This window comes from Ovis aries, chromosome 7 (genome assembly GCF_016772045.2).
Source record: "Ovis aries strain OAR_USU_Benz2616 breed Rambouillet chromosome 7, ARS-UI_Ramb_v3.0, whole genome shotgun sequence".
Taxonomy (NCBI): Eukaryota; Metazoa; Chordata; class Mammalia; order Artiodactyla; family Bovidae; genus Ovis; species Ovis aries.
The window spans coordinates 68,863,894-68,888,360 of record NC_056060.1 but is presented as its reverse complement, the minus strand read 5'-3'; the positions used below and the strand labels follow the sequence as shown (position 1 = coordinate 68,888,360).

Below are 24,467 nucleotides of genomic sequence, written 5' to 3'. Positions count from 1 at the left end.
TTATTGAGAGGTATTAGGTTGGTACCAATTATTTGCTCTTATAAAAAATTTGGGATGAATAACACTGAGCAACCTAATTTTACAACTAAGTACAGATAATTACATCTGTAGAGTAAATTTTTAGATATCATAAGTTCTGCCCTTTCCACTACTCCATAGCTGCCTTAGGATTCTAAGAAATAACACAAGACTCACAATGATATCCATTTAAATTATTTTATTTAAAAATGTGACCCAAATACCCAAATTACGCTTTCCACTTCAATACAAAATTTAAAATTCTTTTTCAGAATATGTTGAAGGACCAAAACAGCATGAGAGATGGCTTTATGAGGGAAATGACCTCAAAGCCAGCAGCACAAGTATTGTACTGGCTCTCACTTCGCACTCAGAAGGTATCTGCTCCTGAGGATTCCGTGTCCGCCTGGACAGTGCCGATGCTCAGAGACTGAGAGCAGTCTTCCAGGTTCACTGAGGGTAATGTCACAGACATCTTGGCAGGTGATGTCTGAGAAGTGAAGAGTGGAACCGCTTTACCACCTGTAAAACGAGAAACTCATTCAGCTAAAGAAGTGTACCTGAGTACTTATATGCCTTGAAACTTTCCCAAATAATACTGGGGATCAAAATGAGAATTGCATTTGAGATAAATTCTTTTCTCAAGGTGCTCAGATCTTGTCAGAGAAATAAAATCACCCTTCTTTCCATACTCACTCCCAGATAATTAGAGACAATATTTTACAAGTATATGTTATGATCCGAATGTTTATGTCGCCCCAAAATTTATATGTTGAAACTAGTGTGGTGGTATTAAAAAGTGTAACCTTTGGGAGGTGCTTAGCTCAAGAGAGTGAAGCCCTCATACAAGATTAGTGCCTTTATGAAAGAGGCCCCAGAGAGCTTGCCACCCCCTTCCACCATGTGAGGACACAGAACAAGGAAGAGGTGCCTCGATCTTGGGACGACCAGCCTCCAGAACTGTGAGAAATAAATTTCTGTTGTCTAAAAGCCACTCAGTCTATAGTATTTTTGTTGCAGTAGCCTGAATGGACTAAGACAGGATACAGGTGCCCAAAGTCATGTTACAGATGATAAACAGTAGGTAAGACCAAGTAGGGAAGACAGTTTGAAATGAAGAAATCATTAATATGTTTAAAAAGAAAAAAAAAAAGGGTTGACTACATATGTATATCTATCTGTCGATAGCCTAATTCATTCCTCTAAGTTTAAAAAGCACACTGCCTAAGAATATAAAGAATGTCAACTTGGTACTGTTTTCAGTTCAGTTCAGTTCAGGTCAGTCACTCAGTTGTGTCCGACTATTTCTGACCCCATGAATCGAAGCACGCCAGGCCTCCCTGTCCATCACCATCTCCTGGAGTTAACTCAAACTCACGTCCATTGAGTCGGTGATGCCATCCAGCCATCTCATCCTCTGTTGTCCCCTTCTCCTCCTGCCCCCAATCCCTCCCAGCATCAGAATCTTTTCCAATGAGTCAACTCTTCGCATGAGGTGGCCAAAGTACTGGAGCTTCAGCTTTAGCATCACTCCTTCCAAAGAACACCCAGGACTGATCTCCTTTAGAATGGACTGGTTGGATCTCCATATATACATAATAATAAGCATCTTAAAGCCAAATCATCTTAAATAATCTTACAGATATCTCTGAGTCAACAGTCATTGTAATTTACAATAGTCTTTAAAATAGTTTCCACAGTAATAAAGTGAAATTTTCCATCAGACTTTTATAGGGACCACAGTAAAAGAAGTCAGTTTTGAAGATTTCAATGATGACTCAATCACAGCTGTCCAAGATGATCAAAATATTTGTAAAAGACAGATTCCTTTCATATTATGATATCTAACAATGATTATTTTAATATTTTCATTTCTGTTTGTTACTTACATCAATTTCTTTATTTTTTCTCATAAAAGAGGAAAGGGAAATAAGATTTGGTATCATTATATCAATATCACAAACTAATGCACCAGCATAATCCTCTAAGAAGAAAGCAATTCTTATGTCATTTTAAATAGCATAAGTATTTTAAATAGAAAAAGAATTCTTGAAATCTGGCTCTGTCAGGATATGATAAAAATTAAAATCAAGAAACAATAAGAACTTAAAATCTTCATAGTACATAAGCATTTAAATATTCTGACATTTTACAAAGTCATGATGCAGAATACTCAAGTAACCAAGAGTAGTATCCAAGACCAGAGTATACCTTGTCAATAAAGCAAAAACCAACACAGGGTACAACTAAGGCTTGAGAACAAAATTAATGGTCAACCTGTAAATTTAAACGCTATCTTTCCTCAATTAAGAAAAAATTTCATTCCTTCCATTACTCACATATCTGTCAAAAACTACACTGTTACCAGACATTCTTCTTTTCTCTGTTATCCAATTTCACAAAACTGCTTTACATGTGCCTTTATTTTCTACTCTAAGCATTAGATTACCGATTAGATTGTTCAATGATGTAACAACAGCTGTAACTGTTTTTTTTTTTGGGGGGGGGGACCTTGAAGAAGTTCTCAAGACTCAATGTACATATTAAATTCAATTACTATAAAGTTATGTTAATTCTTGTAATTACTATCTTATATTTATAAAGGAATTAAAATTTTGCAAAAATCTTTTCCACATCATCTTATCTCATTCTGGTAGTAATTCTGGAAGAAAGACAAGGAAAAGGTAACTGAGGCAGGGAGATATCAGAGTGGGCCTTTCCAAATGCATATGCTCACTAAGTAAATATCTATAAAAGTATATTGTATGTGTGGAGCTAAGATGGTGTTAATTAAGAAGATACACAGGTGAGAAAGAAACAGTCCTCATCTTCAAGAAGCTTAAAATCTAGTAGTGGAAGTAAACATATAGAGGAATACTTGGTTTAAGTTAAGTGAAAGCAATAGTTGAGCTAGGACTTAAAAGATGTGGAAGGCAAAGAAGGAAATAATAAAATAAATGATAACAGAAATAGAGAAGGATAAAGAAAAGTGAATAAAGAGAAAACAGAGGAACACAAAAGGGAAATGTTAGATAAGGAGACCCAAAAGTGAAGAGTCACACAAGGTAAGAGATGGTTTTCAAGAAAGAGTCTAGTATAATTCATCTAATTCATACTCATCGCTTTCTGCCTGATACCAAATACATTAATTAACCACTTAAAATCATCATTTTTAAGGTGGTCGAGAGGAATTCCATTTTAGAAGTGGTATGTAATGGTAGGGGCACCTAAAGAGAGGAGCAGTGTCTCTCCTACTTTGGACTCTCCTTTTTCTCACCAGGTTGCCTCTGTCTCCTCCCTCCCCCTTCTCTTTTCTACCCAACTCTGTGAATCTCTGTGTGTTCCAGACGGTGGAGGATACTTCAGTTCAGTTCAGTTCAGTCACTCAGTTGTGTCCGACTCTTTGAGACCCCATGAATCGCAGCACGCCAGGCCTCCCTGTCCATCACCAACTCCTGGAGTTCACTCAGATTCACGTCCATCGAGTCAACGATGCCATCCAGCCATCTCATCCTCTGTCGTCCCCTTTTCCTCCTGCCCCCAATCCCTCCCAGCATCAAAGTCTTTTCCAATGAGTCAACTCTTTGCATGAGGCGGCCAAAGTACTGAAGTGTCAGCTTTAGCATCATTCCTTCCAAAGAAATCCCAGGGTTGATCTCCTTCAGAATGGACTGGTTGGAGAACACTTAGGGAACTGATTACTGGCTGGATCTGTCTCTCTCCTTTTGATTCCCCCCTTTATCTTCCTGGCCACCTCTGTCTCCTTCCTCCCTCTTCTCTTCTCTGTATAACTCCGTGAACATCTCTAAGCAGTCCAGACTGTGGAGCGCACATAAGGAAGTGATTAATGGTGAGCTTGTTCTCTCCTCTTTTGATTCCACCTCATCTCATTCGGGTCACCTCTAACTCCCTCCTCCCTCTTCTCTTCTCCATGTAACTCTGTGAACCTCTCTGGGTGTCCCTCACTGTGGAGAAACTTTTCATCTTTAACCTAGATGTTTTATCAATGGTGCTGTATAGAAGGAGAAGTCTTGAGACTACTGTAAAAATAAGACTGAAAACCAGAAGCAGGAGGCTTAAGTCCAAATCCTGAGAACATCAGAGAACTCCTGACTCCAGGGAACATTAATCAATAGGAGCTCATCAAACGCCTCCATACCTACATTGAAACCAAGCACCACCCAAGGGCCAACAAGTTCCACAGCAAGACATACCACACAAATTCTCCAGCAACACAGGAACACAGCCCTGAGCTTCAATATACAGGCAGCTCAAAGTTACTCCAAAACCACTGACATCTCATAACTCATTACTGGACACTTCACTGCACTCCAGAGAGAAGAAATACAGCTCCATCCACCAGAACACCGACACAAGCTTCCCTAATCAAGAAACCTTAACAAGCCATCGATACAACCCCACCCACAGCGAGGAAACTCCATAATAAAGAGAACTCCGCAAACTACCAGAATACAGAAAGGCCACCCCAAATGCAGCAATATAAACAAGATGAAGAGACAGAGGAATACCCAGCAGGTAAAGGAATAGGATAAATGCCCACCAAACCAAACCAAAGAGGAAGAGATAAGGAATCTACCTGATAAAGAATTCCAAATAATGATAGTGAAAATGATCCAAAATCTTGAAATAAAAAGGCAATCACAGATAAATAGCCTGGAGACAAGGATTGAGAAGATGCAAGAAAGGTTTAACAAGGACCTAGGAGAAATAAAAGAGTCAATATATAATGAATAATGCAATAAATGAGATCAAAAACACTCTGGAGGCAACAAATAGTAGAATAACGAAGGCAGAAGATAGGATTAGTGAAGTAGAAGATAGAATGGTAGAAATAAATGAATCAGAGAGGAAAAAAGAAAAATGAATTAAAAGAAATAAGGACAATCTCAGAGACCTCCAGGACAATATGAAACACTCCAACATTTGAATAATAGGCATCCCAGAAGAAGACAAAAAGAAAGACCATGAGAAAATACTTGAGGAGATAATAGTTGAAAACTTCCCTAAAATGGTGAAGGAAATAATCACCCAAGTCCAAGAAACCCAGACAGTCCCAAACAGGGTAAACCCAAGGTGAAACACCCCAAAACACATATTAATCAAATTAACAAAGATCAAACACAAAGAACAAATATTAAAAGCAGCAAGGGAAAAACAACAAATAACACACAAGGGTATTCCCATAAGGATAACAGCTGATCTTTCAATAGAAACTCTTCAGACAAGGAAGGAATGGCAAAACATACTTAAAGTGATGAAAGAAAATAACCTACAGCCCAGATTACTGTACCCAGAAACGATCTCATTCAAATATGAAGAAGAAATCAAAAGCTTTACAGACAAGCAAAAGCTCAGAGAATTCAGCAGCACCAAACCAGCTATCCAACAAATGCTAAAGGATATTCTCTAGACAGGAAACACAAAAAGGGTGTATAAACTCGAACCCAAAACAATAAAGTAAATGCCAATGGGATCATCAGTTCAGTTCAGTTCAGTTGCTCAGTTGTGTCCGACTCCATGAGACCCCATGAATCACAGCACGCCAGGTCTCCCTGTCCATCACCAACTCCCCGAATTCACTCAGATTCATGTCCATCGAGTCAATGATGCCAACCAGCCATCTCATCCTCGGTCGTCCCCTTCTCCTCCTGCCCCCAATCCCTCCCAGCATCAGAGTCTTTTCCAATGAGTCAACTCTTCGCATGAGGTGGCCAAAGTACTGGAGTTTCAGCTTCAGCATCTTTCCTCCCAAAGAAATCCCAGGGCTGATCTCCTTCACAATGGACTGGTTGGATCTCCTTGCAGTCCAAGGGACTCTCAAGAGTCTTCTCCAACACCACAGTTCAAAAGCATCAATTCTTCGGCACACAGCCTTCTTCACAGTCCAACTCTCACATCCATACATGACCACAGGAAAAACCATAGCCTTGACTAAACGGACCTTAGTCAGCAAAGGAATGTCTCTGCTTTTGAATATGCTATCTAGGTTGGTCATAACTTTTCTTCCAAGGAGTAAGCGTCTTTTAATTTCATGGCTGCAGTCACCATCTGCAGTGATGTTGGAGCCCAAAAAAATAAAGTCTGACACTATTTCCACTGTTTGCCCATCTATTTCCCATGAAGTGATGGGACCAGATGCCATGATCTTCGTTTTCTGAATGTTGAGCTTTAAGCCAACTTTTTCACTCTTCTCTTTCACTTTCATCAAGAGGCGTTTTAGTTCCTCTTCACTTTCTGCCATGAGGGTGGTGTCATCTGCATAGCTGAGGTTATTGATATTTCTCCGGGCAATCTTGATTCCAGCTTGTGTTTCTTCCAGTCCACTTATCAATAATTACCTTAAACGTAAATGGGTTGAATGGCCCCAACCAAAAGGCAAAGACTGGCTGAATGGATACAAAAATAAGACCCCTATATATGTTGTCTACAAGAGACCCACCTCAAAACAAGGGACACATACAGACTGAAAGTGAACGGCTGGAAAAAGATACTCCATGCAAACAGAGACCAAAAGAAAGCAGGAGTAGCAATACTCATATCAGATAAAATACAACTTAAAACAAAGGCTGTGAAAAGAGACAAAGAAGGACACTACATAATGATCAAAGGATCAATCCAAGAAGAAGATATAACAATTTTAAATATATATATGCACCCAGCATAGGAGCACTGCAATACGTAAGACAAATGCTAACAAGTATGAAAGGAGAAATCAACAATAACACAATAATAGTAGAAGACTTTAACACTCTACTCACACCTATGGATAGATCAACTAAACAGAAAATTAACAAAGAAATACAAACTTTAAATGATACGATAGACCAGTTAGACTTAATTGATATCTATAGGACATTTCACCCCAAAACAATGAATTTCACCTTTTTCTCAAGCGCACATGGAACCTTCTCCAGGATAGATCACATCCTTGGCCATAAATCTAGCCTTGGTAAATTCAAAAAAATTGAAATCATTCTAAGCATCTTTTCTGACCATAATGCAATAAGGTTAGATCTCAATTACAGGAGAAAAACTATTAAAAATTCCAACATATGGAGGCTGAACAACATGCTTCTGAATAACCAACAAAACACAGAAGAAATCAAAAAAGAAATCAAAATAGGCATAGAAATGAATGAAAATGAAAACATAACAACCCAAAACTTGTGGGACACTGTAAAAGCAGTGCTAAGGGGAAAGTTCATAGCAATACAGGCATACCTCAAGAAACAAGAAAAAAGCCAAATAAATAACCTAACTCTACACCTAAAGCAACTAGAGAAGGAAGAAATGGAGAACCCCAGGGTTAGTAGAAGAAAAGAAATCTTAAAAATTAGGGCAGAAATAAATGCAAAAGAAAAAAAAGAGACCATAGAAAAAAATCAACAAAGCCAAAAGCTGGTTCTTTAAAAGGATAAATAAAATTGACAAACCATTAGCCAGACTCATCAAGAAACAAAGGGAGAAAAATCAAATCAATAAAATTAGAAATGAAAATGGAGAGATCACAACAGACAACACAGAAATACAAAGGATCATAAAAGACTACTATCAGCAATTATATGCCAATAAAATGGACAACGTGGAAAAAATGGACAAATTCTTAGAAAAATACAACTTTCCAAAACTGAACCAGAAAGAAACAGAATATCTTAACAGACCCATCACAAGCACGGAAATTGAAACTGTAATCAGAAATCTTCCAGCAAACAAAAGCCCAGGTCCAGATGGCTTCACCGCTGAATTCTACCAAAAATTTAGAGAAGAGCTAACACCCATCGAACTCAAACTCTTCCAGAAAATTGCAGAGGAAGGTAAATTTCCAAACTCATTCTATGAGGCCACCATCACCCTAATACCAAAACCTGACAAAGATGCCACAAGAAAAGAAAACTACAGGCCAATATCACTGATGAACATAGATGCAAAAATCTGTAACAAAATTCTAGCAATCAGAATCCAACAACACATTAAAAAGATCATACACCAAGAGGGCTTTATCCCAGGGATGCAAGGATTCTTCAATATCCACAAATCATTCAATGTAATACACCGCATTAACAAATTGAAAAATAAAAGCCATATGATTATCTCAATAGATGCAGAGAAAGCCTTTGACAAAATTCAACATCCATTTATGATAAAAACTCTCCAGAAAGCAGGAACAGAAGGAACATACCTCAACATAATAAAAGCTATATATGACAAACCCACAGCAAACATTATCCTCAATGGTGAAAAATTGAAAGCATTTCCCTAAAGTCAGGAACAAGACAAAGGTGCCCACTTTCACCACTACTATTCAACATAGTTCTGGAAGTTTTGGCCACAGCAATCAGAGCAGAAAAAGAAATAAAAGGAATCCAAACTGGAAAAGAAGTAAAACTCTCACTGTTTGCAGATGACATGATCCTCTACACAGAAAACCCTAAAGACTCCACCAGAAAATTACTAGAGCTAATCAATGAATATAGTAAAGTTGCAGGATATAAAATCAACACACAGAAATCCCTTGCATTCCTATACACTAATAATGAGAATGTAGACAAAGAAATTAAGGAAACAATTCCATTCACCATTGCAATGAACAGAATAAAATACTTAGGAATATACCTACCTAAAGAAACTGAAGACCTATATATAGAAAACTATAAAACACTGGTGAAAGAAATCAAAGAGGACACTAATAGATGGAGAAATATACCATGTTCATGGATAGGAAGAATCAATATAGTGAAAATGAGTATACTACCCAAAGCAATCTATAGATTCAATGCAATCCCTATCAAGCTACCAGAGGTATTTTTTACAGAGCTAGAACAAATAATTTCACAATTTGTATGGAAATACAAAAACCTCGAATAGCCAAAGCAATCTTGAGAAAAGAATGGAACTGGAGGAATCAACCTGCCTGACTTCAGGCTCTACTACAAAGCCACAGTCATCAAGACAGTATGGTACTGGCACAAGGACAGAAAAATAGATCAATGGAACAAAATAGAAAGCCCAGAGATAAATCCACACACCTATGGACACCTTATCTTCAATAAAGGAGGCAAGAATATACAATGGATCAAAGACAATCTCTTTAACAAGTGGTGCTGGGAAAACCAGTCAACCACTTGTAAAAGAAAACTGGATCACTTTCTAACACCATACACAAAGATTAACTCAAAATGGATTAAAGATCTAAACGTAACACCAGAAACTATAAAACTCCTAGAGGAGAACAAAGGCAAAACACTCTCCGAGATAAATCACAGCAGGATCCTCTATGACCCACCTCCCAGAATATTGGAAATAAAAGCAAAAATAAACACATGGGACCTAATTAAAATTAAAAGCTTCTGCACAACAAAGGAAACTATAAGCAAGGTGAAAAGATGGCCTTCGGAATGGGAGAAAATAATAGCAAATGAAGCAACTGACAAACAACTAATCTCAAAAATATACATGCAACTCCTGCAGCTCAATTCCAGAAAGTAAACAACCCAATCAAAAAATGGGCCAAAGAACTAAATAGACATTTCTCCAAAGAAGACATACAGATGGCTAGCAAACACATGAAAAGATGCTCAATATCACTCATTATCAGAGAAATGCAAATCAAAACCACAATGAGGTACCATCTCACGCCAGTCAGAATGGCTGCTATCCAAAAGTCTACAAGCAATACATGCTGGAGAGGCTGTGGAGAAAAGGGAACCCTCTTACACTGTTGGTGGGAATGCAAACTAGTACAGCCACTATGGAGAACAGTGTGGAGATTCCTTAAAAAACTGGAAATAGAACTGCCTTATGACCTAGCAATCCCACTGCTGCGCATACACACCGAGGAAACCAGAACTGAAAGAGACACGTGTACCCCAATGTTCATCGCAGCACTGTTTATAATAGCCAGGACATGGAAGCAACCTAGCTGTCCATCAGCAGACGAATGGATAAGAAAGCTGTGGTACATATACACAATGGAGTATTACTCAGCCATTAAAAAGAATACATTTGAATCAGTTCTAATGAGGTGGATGAAAGTGGAGTCAATTATACAGAGTGAAGTAAGCCAAAAGAAAAACACCAATACAGTATACTAACGCATATATATGGAATTTAGAAAGATGGTAATGATAACCCTGTATGCGAGACAGCAAAGAGACACAGATGTATAGAAAAGTCTTTTGGACCCTCTGGGAGAGGGCGAGGGTGGGATGATTTGGGAGAATGGCACTGAAACATGTATACTATCATATAAGAAACAAATCACCAGCCTAGGTTTGATGCGGGATATAGGATGCTTGGGGCTGGTGCACTGGGATGACCCAGAGGGATGGTATGGGGAGGGAAGTGGGAGGAGGGTTCAGGATTGGGAACACATGTACATCCGTGGCAGATTCATGTTGATGTATGGCAAAACCAATGCAATACTGTAAAGTAATTAGCCTCCAATCAAAATAAATAAATTTAAATTAAAAAAAAAGAGAGAGAGGAGCAGTGATAAAGTTTTAAGCACAAATCCCTTTATGATGGGCCAAGGCTGGGACCCAAATGAAATCTAATGTTCAGTCATCTGGGAATGGTCCCATCCAGACTGTCAGTAAGGCTTTCATGTGGAAAGGAGTAAAAGGGGAAGGGGAGGAGTAAGAACATGGATTCTGTGACATGGCAGAGCTGGGCACATCCACTCATTCACTCAACAACTATCAACTGAGCACCTACTATGTTCCAGAACAGGCACTGCTCTAGACTCTGGAGATTTTGAAGAAAAGAAAAGCTCTAATCTCACTGATATCATTTTTCAGATAGGTGTAAAGAGCAAATGACAAACAAGGAAACAAACATATACTATGTCAGGTTGTGATGAGTGCTATAGTGGTAAAGAACCCATTCGCCAATGCAGGAGACATAAGAGATCCACGTTCAATCCCTAGGTGGGAAAGATCCCCTGGAGGAGGAAATGGAAACCCACTCCAGTATTCTTGCCTGGGAAATCCCATGTACAGAAGAGCCGGAGGGCTACAGGCCATTGATTTGCAGAGTTGGACATGACTGAAGTGACTTAATACAAGAGGAAGAATGAGTGTTGAGGGACTTTGAGAAAGTTACATAATTTTCAAAACCCTTGTTTCCTCACCTACATAATATAGGTTAGAGTACCTACCTCCAAGGGTTTAGTGAGGATTAAATGGGATAATGTATATAAAGTGTTTTGAATAGGCTGGCACACAAAAAGCACTTAACACAGATTAGCACTTGCTTTTAAGAAACTGGAAAGAAACTATCTTAAGAGGCAATGACTCTTAGGGTTGGCTGCAAAAGGTAGGTCAACTTATGAGAGAGGGCGCTAAAATACACTAAGGAAAAAACCCCACAGTTCTAGAGGGCCTCCAAATAATTATGCTAATTTTAACTCTAGTAATTGTGTTTTTAATCAATGAATTACATAAATAAAATATATCATCTAAAGGGTTTTTTAATGTACATTTTGGGAAGATATTTTGAAGTGCTCATTTATACAAGCAAAATCAGAGTTTTAGAACTTTAAAAGAGAACTTTTTAGGGTGGAAACATTTTTTAAAAAGCATCACTGTTAACAGGCAAAAAGTATAACATTCATATCCGGTTATGGTCCTCACAGAGTTTAATTTTTTTAAGAAAAGACATAATATCTTAATAAATCATCATAAAAGCAAACATAAAATTTCTACCTCTATTAATGTAGTTTGATGGTTTCAAAGCTTGACTTTTAAAATTTCCACAGTCATATCATTACTCTATGATGTAATTGTTTCAACAGCTGTTTTCAGATTTGTTTTAAAAAAAGGAAAACTATTCCCTGATTCCGTGGGTAGGCAGTACGTCATTTAACCTGGCATGCATTTAAGCTGGAGGTGTCACTGAGCGAGACCATGTATTTGAAGCGTCCTAAGACAGGCTTTAATATACTTTCTAGACATTTGAAATTCAATTTTTTGCTTTAAAAGTATTTAAAAGTCATAAAGAAACTCTGTTTTCTGTTCCCTTCTTATAAGACTAATGAACAGAAAATCTAAAACTAATTTATTCTAATAAAGCAATAATGCAAAATTTTTAACGTCCATTTAAGAATGTGCCTATATATTGTACATGTATTATTTTTTACAAAAATACATATATATATATATAAAACTTTCCAAAAGTGTTTTAGGTTTAGATAATCCATTTCATCAGTAGGTTTTAGATTCTGACTGTAATCTTCAAACAGTTGGTAACCCATTATTATATCTCTGTTATTTGCAAACTGAGAGGAATCCAAACAAAGCATTCTCTCCTAAAACAACATGAGACAAGTAGAGAAAAGAAGAAAAAAATTCCTCAGTAACTTCACAGAAGAATGCAGCACCGGACACTCCTTACTTGGATTCAGTAACTGCATGTGGCATAAGCCACATAAATAGTTATGGGATTCTTCTATGAGTAGATGAATAGATAGTACAGTGACTTTAAATTGTTTGGATTCGGGTATTTCTTTGTGCAGATGGGTTTCTTATAAATTCATTTAAAAATAAAATGAAAAAGGGAACAAAAACTGTAATAATTTTTAACCTAAGTACATGAAGGATCTTAACCTAAAGTCCAAGGATGGGTGATCATGGATCTATGAAATCATAGATCACTGAAATCATATGCAAATTACTTTCATAGGAAATACTTTCATATTTATATGTATTCATATAAATACAGTCTGGAAGGGAGTCAGGTAGTCATAGCTATCAGTGTCTCTCAGGGGGCTGCGGACCCTAAACACTTAAGAACATGCGCAGATGAAGCACATTCTCTGGGTTGTTTTTCCAGCCACAGTGGTGAAATACATGGGTTCCTCTCCTGTACACTGTTGATGCCTTAGTCTCAGGATGGCAACTCCACTGCAGCACTTAGGAAATTGCATTGCAATTATTTACATGTCTGTAACTTCTTTTGGACAATATATTCCTTAAAAGCATGGACTGTGATTCATATTATTATTATGTCTGTAGGTCTATTGCTCCTATTAAATGTGCCCTATGAGCAAACCAACTTTGTCATGTTTACCTCTGTATTCTGCAAAGTTGCAGCGTAACGCTAGTACATGCTGGGCCTTAAAATGATTGCTGGACCAAGCTGATTTGTTTCTGCCTAGACAGTCTGTGGTTCCTCATGGCTAACAGCTTGCTTAGATTCATGTTGACCAGATCTTGTCTTTAAGATTAGCCCTGAGTTCCAGCAACACAGTTGCTTCCCAGCTGTCTATGAAAATGTTACAGTATTTCAGCTGTGCTTTATTGAGTTCTTGAAGCATTTTTTCTGCCCACTCTGGGCTCATCTACTCTTGCTTAAATTCCTTGCTTAAGCAGCTGCTAAACTATCCTGCTGTATTCAATTCTCCTCACATACTTAACCCAGCCCTGCAGATTTTGCAATCATAGCTTCCGTGCTTGAGAATAAATACTACAAACTTTGATGATGTCTGGTCATTTGATGTTAAGTACATGGTATGAAAAATTAGATTTGCCTCTGCTTCACAGAATTAGTCACTATTAAACATTTCTTTCCTTACTTTCAAGTTTAAAAGTGATTTAAAATGTTTTATAGTCTCACCCCAAAATGTGTTTTAGACATATAAATCCTATTACATTTTTTAAGTTTACTATTGCTTCTGTTTTTTAAATGAGTTGACAAATGCTTATTTTTAAATTTATAATTTAAGATAAAAATACAGCAGTTCCTATAGAAAGAATAAATGTATCGGCACCTGTAAAAACAACTCTAAATCTTTTTTTCTCCAAAAGCAATAGCTAACGTGAAAGATTTGTTTCTTCTTATGCCAGGTTCCAGCTGCTTCACTTTGTTTAAAACTGACTTCAAAGTTTAAACAGTGTCCTGTCCCAACAAATAACCTCCCCCAGATGGAATTATCTGGAGTACTAGCCTCAGTGCTCTGAATACCACACCTGCAGCCTTTTAATTCAACATTTTATAAACTTTCATAGAGGAAATGATAGATTTTTTTGGTCCCCTAACTTTTGGAGAGTTTAGTGTATGAAGGGAATTTTATACTTGGGATGAATTTGGAGATATTTAGAAGAATAAAAAATTGGAATTATTGTTTCTACTGTATTGATTATTATGAGAGAAAGAAGGAAATGAAAAAAAAATTGAAATGTTTAAAGTAAAAAATCTTACCTGTAAATAAAGATGTGAGGTACAGACTGGGCTCAATTTGTGTCTGATCTGTATCACCTGGTGAAGCTACAGTTAAAAAATTTTTTTTCATAAGAAAATCAGTGAAGCATAGAAATAATCATGGTTTCTTCCACAAACAAACAAAGCCACAAACTAAATGCACTTCCACAGTTAGTTTCATAAAGCCAGGCAAACAGAAGCCTGACCTTGTGGCCTTAACATAAAAAAAAGTAATTAAACAGCTGAATTTTAATGACTGTCAATAGGATAATACTTTACCTAATAGATTATTATCTTTATGCATCAAAAATTAGGGGAAATGATCATGAGAGAATTTGTAGTATTATTTGTATTAAATAAGAGAAGCTCATGGGCCATTTCTTCCAAAGCTAAAAGTTTTCACAGATTCCCTTACTTAAGGATTTAATCATTATAAATGAAGTTTATCCACCTCGCTAGAACTGACTCATATTTGTTCCTTTCTACAGCTGAGTAATACTCCATTGTATATATGTACCATAACTTCCTTATCCATTCATCTATCAACAGACATCCATGCTGCTTCCATGTCCTGGCTATCTTAAAGAGCGTTGTAGTGAACACTGGGTACATGTGTCTTTTACAATCATGGTTTTTCTAAGGTTTATGCCTAGGAGTGGGATTGCTGGGTTATATGGCAGTTTTAATCTTAGTTTTTAAAGGAATCTCCATACTGTTCTCCATAGTAGCTATATTAATTTACATCCCCACCAACAGTGCAAGATGGGTCCCCAGTGAGGTGGATGAACCTAGAGCCTGTTATATAGAGTAAGGTAAGTCAGAAAAAGAAAAGCTAATACTGTATATTAAAGCATACATATGGCATCTAGAAAAATGGTACTGATGAACCTATTTGCAGGACAGGAATAGGAACACAGACATACAGAACAGAGTTGTGGACAGTGTGGTGAGAGAGTGGGACAGATTTAGAGAGTAGCACCGAAACATATACATAACCATATGCAAAAGAGACAGATAGCAGGAAGTTGCTGTTTAACACAGGGAGCTCAACCCGGTACTCTGGGATGCGGTGAGGAGGGAGAGGGAGTAGCGCTTACTATGATGTTACTATTAGATACTATCTACGTTCACTTTCCCTCTGCCTTTAAGTTTCTGAGCGAGGGGACAAAACTTACTGCTAGGCGCTTTCCAGATTCTGTAATTCAGAGTCTTATAGAATCTGGTATACAAACACAGAAACAAAGGTATCAATACTATGTCAGCGATCGCTTCCACTGAAGAACCACTTGTTTGTATCAAGTAAATTAAGAGGCAGTTTTCTCTGAAGTGGTTCCCTGAAAGCCCAGAATTCAAACTTACCTATTGTGTTATAGTAAGAAATAAGCAACATCATCCCCTTTCAGACTAAACAAAACAGGGTGGAAGCTAAGAAAAAGAATCTACTTTTTTCCTGTTCCTACTACACTGGTATGTAAGATAAAAAAATTTTGGCAAGTTAATAATAAACAGACACTCTTATTAGAGAGACAGCTTGTGACTAAGAGCACAGATTCAGAGACTAAGCTACCTGAATATGAATCATAGTGCCGACTTGCGTGAGGTCTGGGAGAAACACACACTGCGAAGTATCACCACTTTGTGCTTCCATCTCCTCTTCTAGCTCACGGGTTTCTTATTATCATGAACAAGAACGATATACGTAAATTAAATAACCTAGAGCAGTGCCCACAGAGGCACTCAGCAAGTGGTTGTTTTATTATTATTTAGCCTATGATTATTTTCTAACTTTTCCCAATTGACAAAAGAATTGCTCTCATTAAAGCAATCTTTCCAAAACATATTTTGACAGGGAGATTTTTTGCTTACGAAAAAGAAAAAAATACTGATCACATATTAGAGCAGTAGAGCTGTAAGGGATCTCAGAGATTATCTTATGTTTACTAATAAGGAAATCACAATTCAGAAAGGTTCACTGACAAAGAAATCAACGTCACAAGTTAGCTGTGGAACTACAACTCATAAGAAAAGGTTCTTTCCCTACCACCCAATATTTTCATATTCTTCTGCTAGCTATTGAGGCCTGTAAGAATAATCAGAAATTATCTGTTCTAGTTTTTTTTTTTTAAAGTTATGAAGGAAGGAAATATATAGTATGTTCAAGAGCATAGCCGTTGATTTCGGAATTTGACTTGGTTTGACTCCCAGCTCTATCATTTATTAAGTGTGTAACCTTGGGCAAAATATGTAACTTCTTTGAGCCTCAGGTTCGTCAAGTGTGAAATAAGACTACTATTAACATTACCTACCTAACTGAATTGATTAAAGATCTTAGCAGAGTACATGACATAAAGGAAGTACACATAAATGTAGCTGTTACCTATTTTCATTGTCGTTACCATAACCATAAACAAAACTCTCCTTTACCCAAACTAGCAGAGAATACTTCTACAGTGATTTCTAATGGAAAAAAAGACCACTCTGTCAATACCAGAGTTGACTATTGTCATTTTTTCCTATACCAAGTAGCTGCCTCATAATTCTCACCTGCTGGCGACAGGGTTTACTGGGAGTTTGTATAGTGTGCTCTGTAGGTGACAATGAAGGTAGCAAACACAACCCACACCATGGCAAACAGGACTTGAAAGCTGTTTATCAAGTTTGTTAGTTCTTACACTTCCTCACCCTGCTGTTCAAAACTGAAGAAACATAATATTCATTGGTATTCAAGTCAAAGAAAGAAGAGAAGATCTCTAAATATTTTATCTAAAAATTGCTATTAACATTTCTATGGAAATTCCTAGTGGGTAGTGTTGACTATAATTTGAGTCATAAATTACCTGTGAATGTAATTTATCCTTTTAGCTTCACCGCAAAAGGCAAATGTGTTAACTTTATTTAAATGTTTAAAACTACCACGGAATAAAAACAAACGATCTTAGATCTAAAAATAGAATCGAAGGCTGGAAAAGTAGGGATACTCCTGAAAATGCTTTAAATGAGGGCACATGGAGGGCACGGGGATTGTACCGCCTGTACACTATACTTCTTCCAAACATTCACTGTATTTCAGCACTTTAAATGGTCTTTCAAAATCTTGTAGCTATATGGTGTCAACATGAAAGCAAGTCATCATATTTCAAAAAGTGGTACTTTTAAAAGGATAGGAACCTAGGCTTTGTGTTTTATTCCTGTATTACAAAAATTTTATTTTTGGTTGAAAATTTATCTTCCACTCTGTAATACTATTTTTAGTAAGAACCACTAGTATAGCAATATTTAAAGCTGTAGATCGTTATATTATTGTTTTAAACAAATTCTTTATGTATTTAAGAAAACCATGCAGTACTGTAGGACTGTTAACTGCAAAACAAGGATATAAAGATGAAGGCCTCCAAAATAGGAAATTTTTTAACCCACAAAACAAGAGGTTTTAAATGAGTGACACCCAGAATTTGAAACCAAATCTAACAGGCAGAAATCTAAAATTAGTAACAATCGGAATAGCTGGACCTTTTATACTAGCGTGCTCACTGAAGGAAAAAAAGGGGGATATTAGGAATATTATTAAATATAGAAGTTAATACTTTTCAAACAAATATGTTACTCATTGGCTGTATCGCTAATAGGTATACAACTCTTGCCAATAATAGCATTTTCAGAAATAGTATCCTGGCAGCATAAAAGCTTATATTCAACTGACAGGAAGCTGATTGGTAATTCAGAAAATAGATGACCCACGTATTCTGAATGCAGACTATGATTTATTTGAATAACATACACTTAGTTATTAAGGCTCATTAAAAACCATTTAAGTGCTTACTGAGCAGTATAATGACAAAGAGAGTTCCTGCCTTTTAGTGGCAGGAATGTCTAGAGGGACATTCCAGCATTAAAATCTGGTTGCAAACAGAGACTCGATGTTTTAGTAGACAACTTTATCTACAAGACACTTCCTGCTGGTTGAACAGCCTGTGACACAGCTACTAAAACAAATTCCTCTCAGATAATTCTTTATAAAAGCATGCCATAATGGTTTGAAAACTAAAGGAATCTTAAAAATTACAATAGGTTTGCCCCATGAAAGAAGCCATACATTCAGTGTGATTTCATTTTTTTAAAGTACAAAGTCAAGAGAACTACTCTATGCTGCTAGAAGTCAGAACAAAAAAAAACTCAGAACAGTGGTTATCTTTTTGGGAGTGGAAGCTGTGTCTGAAAGTGAATATGAAGGGGCTTTGGAGATGCTGGCAATATTGTTTCTTGAATACCTAAGTGTGCTCAGTTTCTGAAAGTTCTTTCAGCTGTACAGCTATGTGTACTTTTCTGTATGTATATTATACTTCCATAAAAGGTTGAAGTCGAAAAAAATTCAACAGGTTAGTTTCATCAATTAAAAGGTTCGGTTCAGTTGCTCAGCTGTATCCGACTCTGCGACCCCAAGAACCACAGCACGCTAGGCCTCCCTGTCCATCACCAACTCCCAGAGTTTACCCAAACTCATGTCCATTGAGTCAGTGATGCCATATAACCATCTCATCCACTGTCGTCCCCTTCTCCTGCCTTCAATCTATCCCAATATCAGGGTCTTTTCAAATGAGTCAGCTCTCTGCATCAGGTGGCCAAAATATTGGAGTTTCAGCTTCAGCATCAGTCCTTCCAATGAAAACCCAGGACTGATCTCCTTTAGGATGGACTGGTTGGATCTCCTTGCTGTCCAAGGGACTCTCAAGAGTCTTCTCCAACACCACAGTTCAAAAGCATCAATTCTTCAGCACTCAGCTTTCTTTATAGTCCAACTCTCACATCCATACATGACCACTGGAAAAGCTGTAGCCTTGACTATGTTGACAAAGTAATGTCTCTGCTTTTTAATATGCCATGTAGGTTGGTCATAATTTTCCTCCCAAGGAGCAAACGTCTTTTAATTCCATGGCTGCAATCACCATCTGCAGTGATTTTGGAGCCCAGAAAAATAAAGTCAGCCACTGTTTCCACATTTTCCCCATCTATTTGCCATGAAGTGATGGGACCAGATGCCATGATCTTAGTTTTCTGAACGTTGAGCTTTAAGCCAACTTGTTCAGTCTCCTCTTTCACTTTCATCAAGAGGCTCTTTAGTTCCTCCTCTTCACTTTCTGCCGTAAGGTTAGTTTCATCTTCTTGTTTTAGACTGTTTTCCAATGAATGAAAATGCCACGTAACTGACTGTGCCAGGCAGCCCTTCACATCAAGTTAGCATCAGCAGCAGCCACATTGCTGACTACAAAGACAAATTCTTATTTCTTTTCTTAAAATCTTGAAACAACTGTGAGCTGAAATTACTCAGAAAGTGAAAGAAAGCCACAGTCGCTTAGCAGTATCTGACTCTGCAACCCCACGGACTGTAGCCTACCAAGCTCCTGTGTCCATGGAATTCTCCAGGCAAGAATCCTGGAGTGGCTGCCACTGCCTTCAGAAGCAGAAGGCAAGGAGGGAAGTTCTGGTTGTTGCCGCTGCTGTTCTCGATTGACTCTCAAGTCTAGTCTGATTTACTACTTAGGATACCTGATGCTGCAACAATGAGCCATTCAATTCAACTGAAGGCTCAAACTAATCTCATTTTAACTAATCTTGAAAGTGTTTCTAAAATATCAATACATTTTATAAAAGCCACTTATTTCCTTATTTTGACTACAAAAAAAGTTTGCTCTTTCAGCTTACATCTATACAGCAATGACATCATAATAACAGTTAAACACAACTATAACTCTTAATCAATAGTAACTCTTATAACTTTAATCATGCAAGGCCACAGATTGTTTAGAAGGTCACTATTATCATATCCTTATAAACAACATTTGATAGCAAAGCTGAAAGCAAAGTACGTCCCTAATATTTACTTAACAGTTTGAATCTGAGTGTTTTATAATTTACACACAGAAAATTCATTTTCTGAGTTGGAAATTCCTTCTAATGAAAACTTCTAACTATGGCCTGTGACTATCACTAAAAACACAGTGTATTATTTGTATAGTCTTTATAGTGGTTTTGCCATATCTAGTCACGCCTAACTAAATTTGGAAACAAAAATTAAATGTGACACAGTGCCAGTTCACTTCCCCAAGGCCAGACCTGGTAACTTGAAAAAAAGAGTGAAAGAATGAAAAATGAGCTTTCAAATACAGGAAGCCACTAGAAAATAAGAACACCACCATTTCATATCCTAAAATTAGAGCTCCAAAGATTTTCTGTTGACTAGTAAGTTTCAGGGTTAGGGGGAAGGGAAGCAAGGGGGATTTCTGCTCACTGTACACACGACACCAGTGGGAATAAGGGCCAGTCCAAGTTCTATGTTACCATTACGCTGGGTAATAGTTCCAAGCTGTGAGGCGCAGCTGTATGGGCCCTGCCAGCAAGGCCATGGCAGCAGCGCTTTGATAGCGTGGGGCCCTGAAGTGTCAGGATATAGAGAAGACAGCAGTTGTTGGCTGTGAAAACAGTCTGATACAAACCAGATGGGAACTTACTAGATGGGCAACACAAAGGAAAACAATTGGTTCATTCAACAAAGTCAGGCCCCTGCCCCAGAGAATTCACAGAAGACAATAACAGTCACCCAGAGTTGATGCAAACAAGAAACAGTCATGTGGTTACAGTTTAAAGAATTGTTTTTCCTCAGACTAAACAAAGTTTTGCTTTCTAATTCTTATATTCATTAATTGCAGTTTGGTGTACAAGCCTTTCTGCCAAAGACAAATATTTCATTTATACAATAAATACTTTTGTGACACTGAGAGAAATATATGAGGACATGGAAACTAATTTTGTGCTGCTTCCTGTAAAGTGCTATGAACATAGGTTAAGCTATTTCAAGAAATCGGTAAATTTAGAAAATGATTGATGATGCTGACACAGCAATTAGAAAATATCCAACATAATATTTCCATGACTTCCTCAGTCTGATTTGTTTTAATGTAGGAAGAAAAACATGAAGGCAATAATCAGGCTTCTGGAACTACATTTCTACCTAAATGATTTTTTCTGACTTTATTAGATGGGACAGTATTATTGTAATTATATTCACAGCAAAAAAGTGCCAGAGTTCTCTACAGACTTACACTGCGTGAGTGTTATCACAGTAACAAGTACCTGTTCATTTTTCTTTTTCTGGTTCCTGTCCATCTTAACAATATAATAAAGATTAACAATTTGATTTTAAGATAACTTTCGGCAATAACATTTCACTTTAAGACTCTATGGGCATATATTCCACAATAGTCATCTGTTCTGCTATTCTGAAAGATAGTAAATAGCATTCTAGCTTAAAATAATTCATAGGTAATTGCTTATTTTCCATTAGAAATTCCAGCACAACTTGGGCCTCTGCATTTGCTACTAATTTAATAACACATCCAAGAAAGCCTTATATGTGTAATCACTATTCTTATGTGATAACAAGTAGCCCATCAAAGAAACTGAAAGTAACAGCACCCTTCACGCAATTATTTGAACATGTTTTATACTATAAAATATATATAAAATTGTATAAAACAGTAAATCTATTTTATATCTTTATAATAAAAAATGGTTTCTTAGAAGACATGAATCTGTGGAATTGTGAAAATTACTGTGATACTTGAGACACAACCCAGGTTTCCCAATTTGCATTTGATGCACTATCCTGATTTTTTTTTTTTTTATGCTTCCCACCCCTAAAAACTGAGGCCAAACATTTAATGACATCTTTCCGGTTGCATTAGATCTTTCATCCTTTGCAAGGCATTTCTGAAGGAAACCAGAGAAACAGAAGCGGAGTAACAGCCTGATGTGTAGACTAAATGCAGTCATCAGCATTTCCAGCCACGGGCATCCCCCTGCCCCGGCCCCTCCAATCTGCTGTTCATGCACACACATTCACACACATTGTTTTACAGTCTAAATTACTGGCAACGGTACTGAATGATGGTTTTGACTAAGTTTAATCATCAAATCCAAAAATCAGGTTGTGCTTATAAGCTGAATTCCCATGTAATAAAGAAGGAAAGGAAAACATGAAAAAAATGGTCTTATACAAAAGGAATTAAGAATAAATGTATCAATTCTGCTAAAACTTATTCTAAACGCATGGAATCAACTCTAATAAAATGATTAACAAAGGTAGTTTGTCTGGGATTTATTAGTAAATGTATTTCTTAGATCTTGGATTAACCCATGAAGAAAAAGGAGTTGGTGTCATTTTTATTATTAGGTATACTGAGATAAATTTCCTCAGACATTGCCCATTTTTACTTTTATGGGTATATATATATATCCACACATACATATATGTATGAAAAAAACAAGCAATTGCATTAACTACTTTTATCTGATACACAGATCTTGAAATGATTTCTAAGAACAAGGGCCAGATCAGGCAGAATTTTTTAGGATAATGTGGAGTCTGGACTCTAGGCTTGTGCAAAAAGAAGTCTATGGAGGGGTCTGAGCAAGGAGTCAAGTGATTTGATTAATATTTTAAACAATGACTCTTGCTCTGGGTGGATAAAACAGGGGAGCAAAATGAATATAGGAAGACCAACTGAGAAACTTCTCAGGATAATATTAAAGTTGAGGAATATTATGATTTAAAAAATCAACAACAGAAAGTAGAAAACTCAGCTTGACACCAAGCTGTTGAAAAAAATTTTGGTTAGCTTTATTAGAACACTAAAAACTTTAGTATTAAACCAGTTTTTAACTTTTGTGAACAATAAGGCAATCAAGAGTAGTGAGGTTATTTAACCTCTCCGAAACCTCAGTTTTCTCATCTGTGTAACAACACTAATAAAAACATTTTATATATTCACTAGTTTACTGTGAGAATGAAAACTTCAACACATGAGAGTCTTTTTGTCAGTTATAAAGCACCTCTCCTTTCTCTATCTTTAAATCTTGAAGATGTCCAAGATTTTAGTTTCATCACTGTAGGTTTGGGGGAAGAAACAAATCTATCATATTTGGCAGTGACTGTGTTCTATCCCAGTGCAACTCTAGGCAGGATAGATCGACTAGAGTGTGATCAAACTAGTAAAGAGCTTGGAAACAATGTAAGAAATAGTAAAAGGAACCTGGGCCTTTCCAAGTAGCACTAGTAATGAAAAATCATCTGCTTTAATGCAGGAGATGCAAGAGATGTGGGTTCGATCCCTGAATGGGAAGATCCCCTGGAGCAGGGAATGGCAACCCACTCCTGTATTCTTGCCTGGAAAGTTCCAATGACAAAGGGGCCTGGCAGGCTACAGTCCATGGGGGCACAGAGTCACAGACGACTGAGAGACTGAACACAAGAGGAAGACAGCATGTAGATTTGGGATTATAACTGCTATCAAATATTTGAAAGATTGTTCCATTGAAAGACCTGCTTCTAACACCCAATAGGACAGAACTAGAACCAATAAGTGAGAAGTTATAAGAGGCAAATGTTAACTCAGTAAGAATAATTAGTGCTTTCCATCTATAAAATGTACAACAAACGAGGGTGCTTCCTGATACTGTGAGATAACCATTTACTGGGTCTAATGTCTCATTTGCTGGCTCCCTTTCCTTCTCTATCTTCAAATCTTGAAGATGTCCAAGATTTTAATCCAGGGATGCTCCCATTCCCTTTCTGTACTTAATCCTTGGGTGACACCATCCATACCCACAACTTTAAATAGCATCCATACTGTCAACTCTCAGCCTTTTATCTCCAGTCCCAACCTCTTCACTGAATTCTAATAACAAACTGCCTATCATTTGAAGTTTTTTTTTTATTTTATTTATTTATTTTTTTACTTTATTTTACTTTACAATACTGTATTGGTTTTGCCATACATTGACATGAATCCACCACGGGTGTATACATTAGGCTTCTCAAAATCTATGTGTCCTACACAGAATGGCTGATTTTCACCTCAATCTTCCTAACTTTAATAAGTAGCACTATCATTCAACCAGTAATTTTCAGACCAGAAATTTAGGAGTAACTAATCTTTGACTCTGCTTTCAATTACACTCTACATCTAATTTGCCTTAGTAAGTAATTTTTGAAATCAACTTATTCTTCAGTTCTATTAGGTATATGCCATCAATACATAGCCTTAACCTGACCACCATGACACCTCCACCAGGGTCCAAGCCACCATCACCTCTCGTGGAATATTGGGACAGTCACACACTTCCAATTAGTCTATTTCCACCACTGTCTCCCTAAGGTCTGTTCTGCATCTAGAAGC

General features: G+C 37.1%; 1 protein-coding gene across 10 annotated transcripts in view; it reads right to left on the bottom strand.

The window, feature by feature from the left end:
- Positions 1-202: 202 nt before the first annotated feature.
- Positions 203-24,467, bottom strand: part of KIAA0586 (KIAA0586 ortholog) — a 138,530-nt gene continuing 114,265 nt past the window's right edge. For 6 of the 10 annotated variants that reach the window (XM_012181727.3, XM_012181728.4, XM_042252573.1 and 3 more), the window contains 2 exons: positions 14,236-14,301; positions 203-540 (listed from right to left, as the gene is read on the bottom strand). In XM_012181727.3, coding sequence (XP_012037117.2) covers positions 389-540; positions 14,236-14,301 — 218 coding nt within the window. In that variant the 3' untranslated portion in view covers positions 203-388. The remainder of the gene's footprint in view (positions 541-14,235; positions 14,302-24,467) is intronic. The other 4 variants (XM_012181729.3, XM_027971899.2, XM_060418105.1 and 1 more) reach the window with 1 other exon arrangement.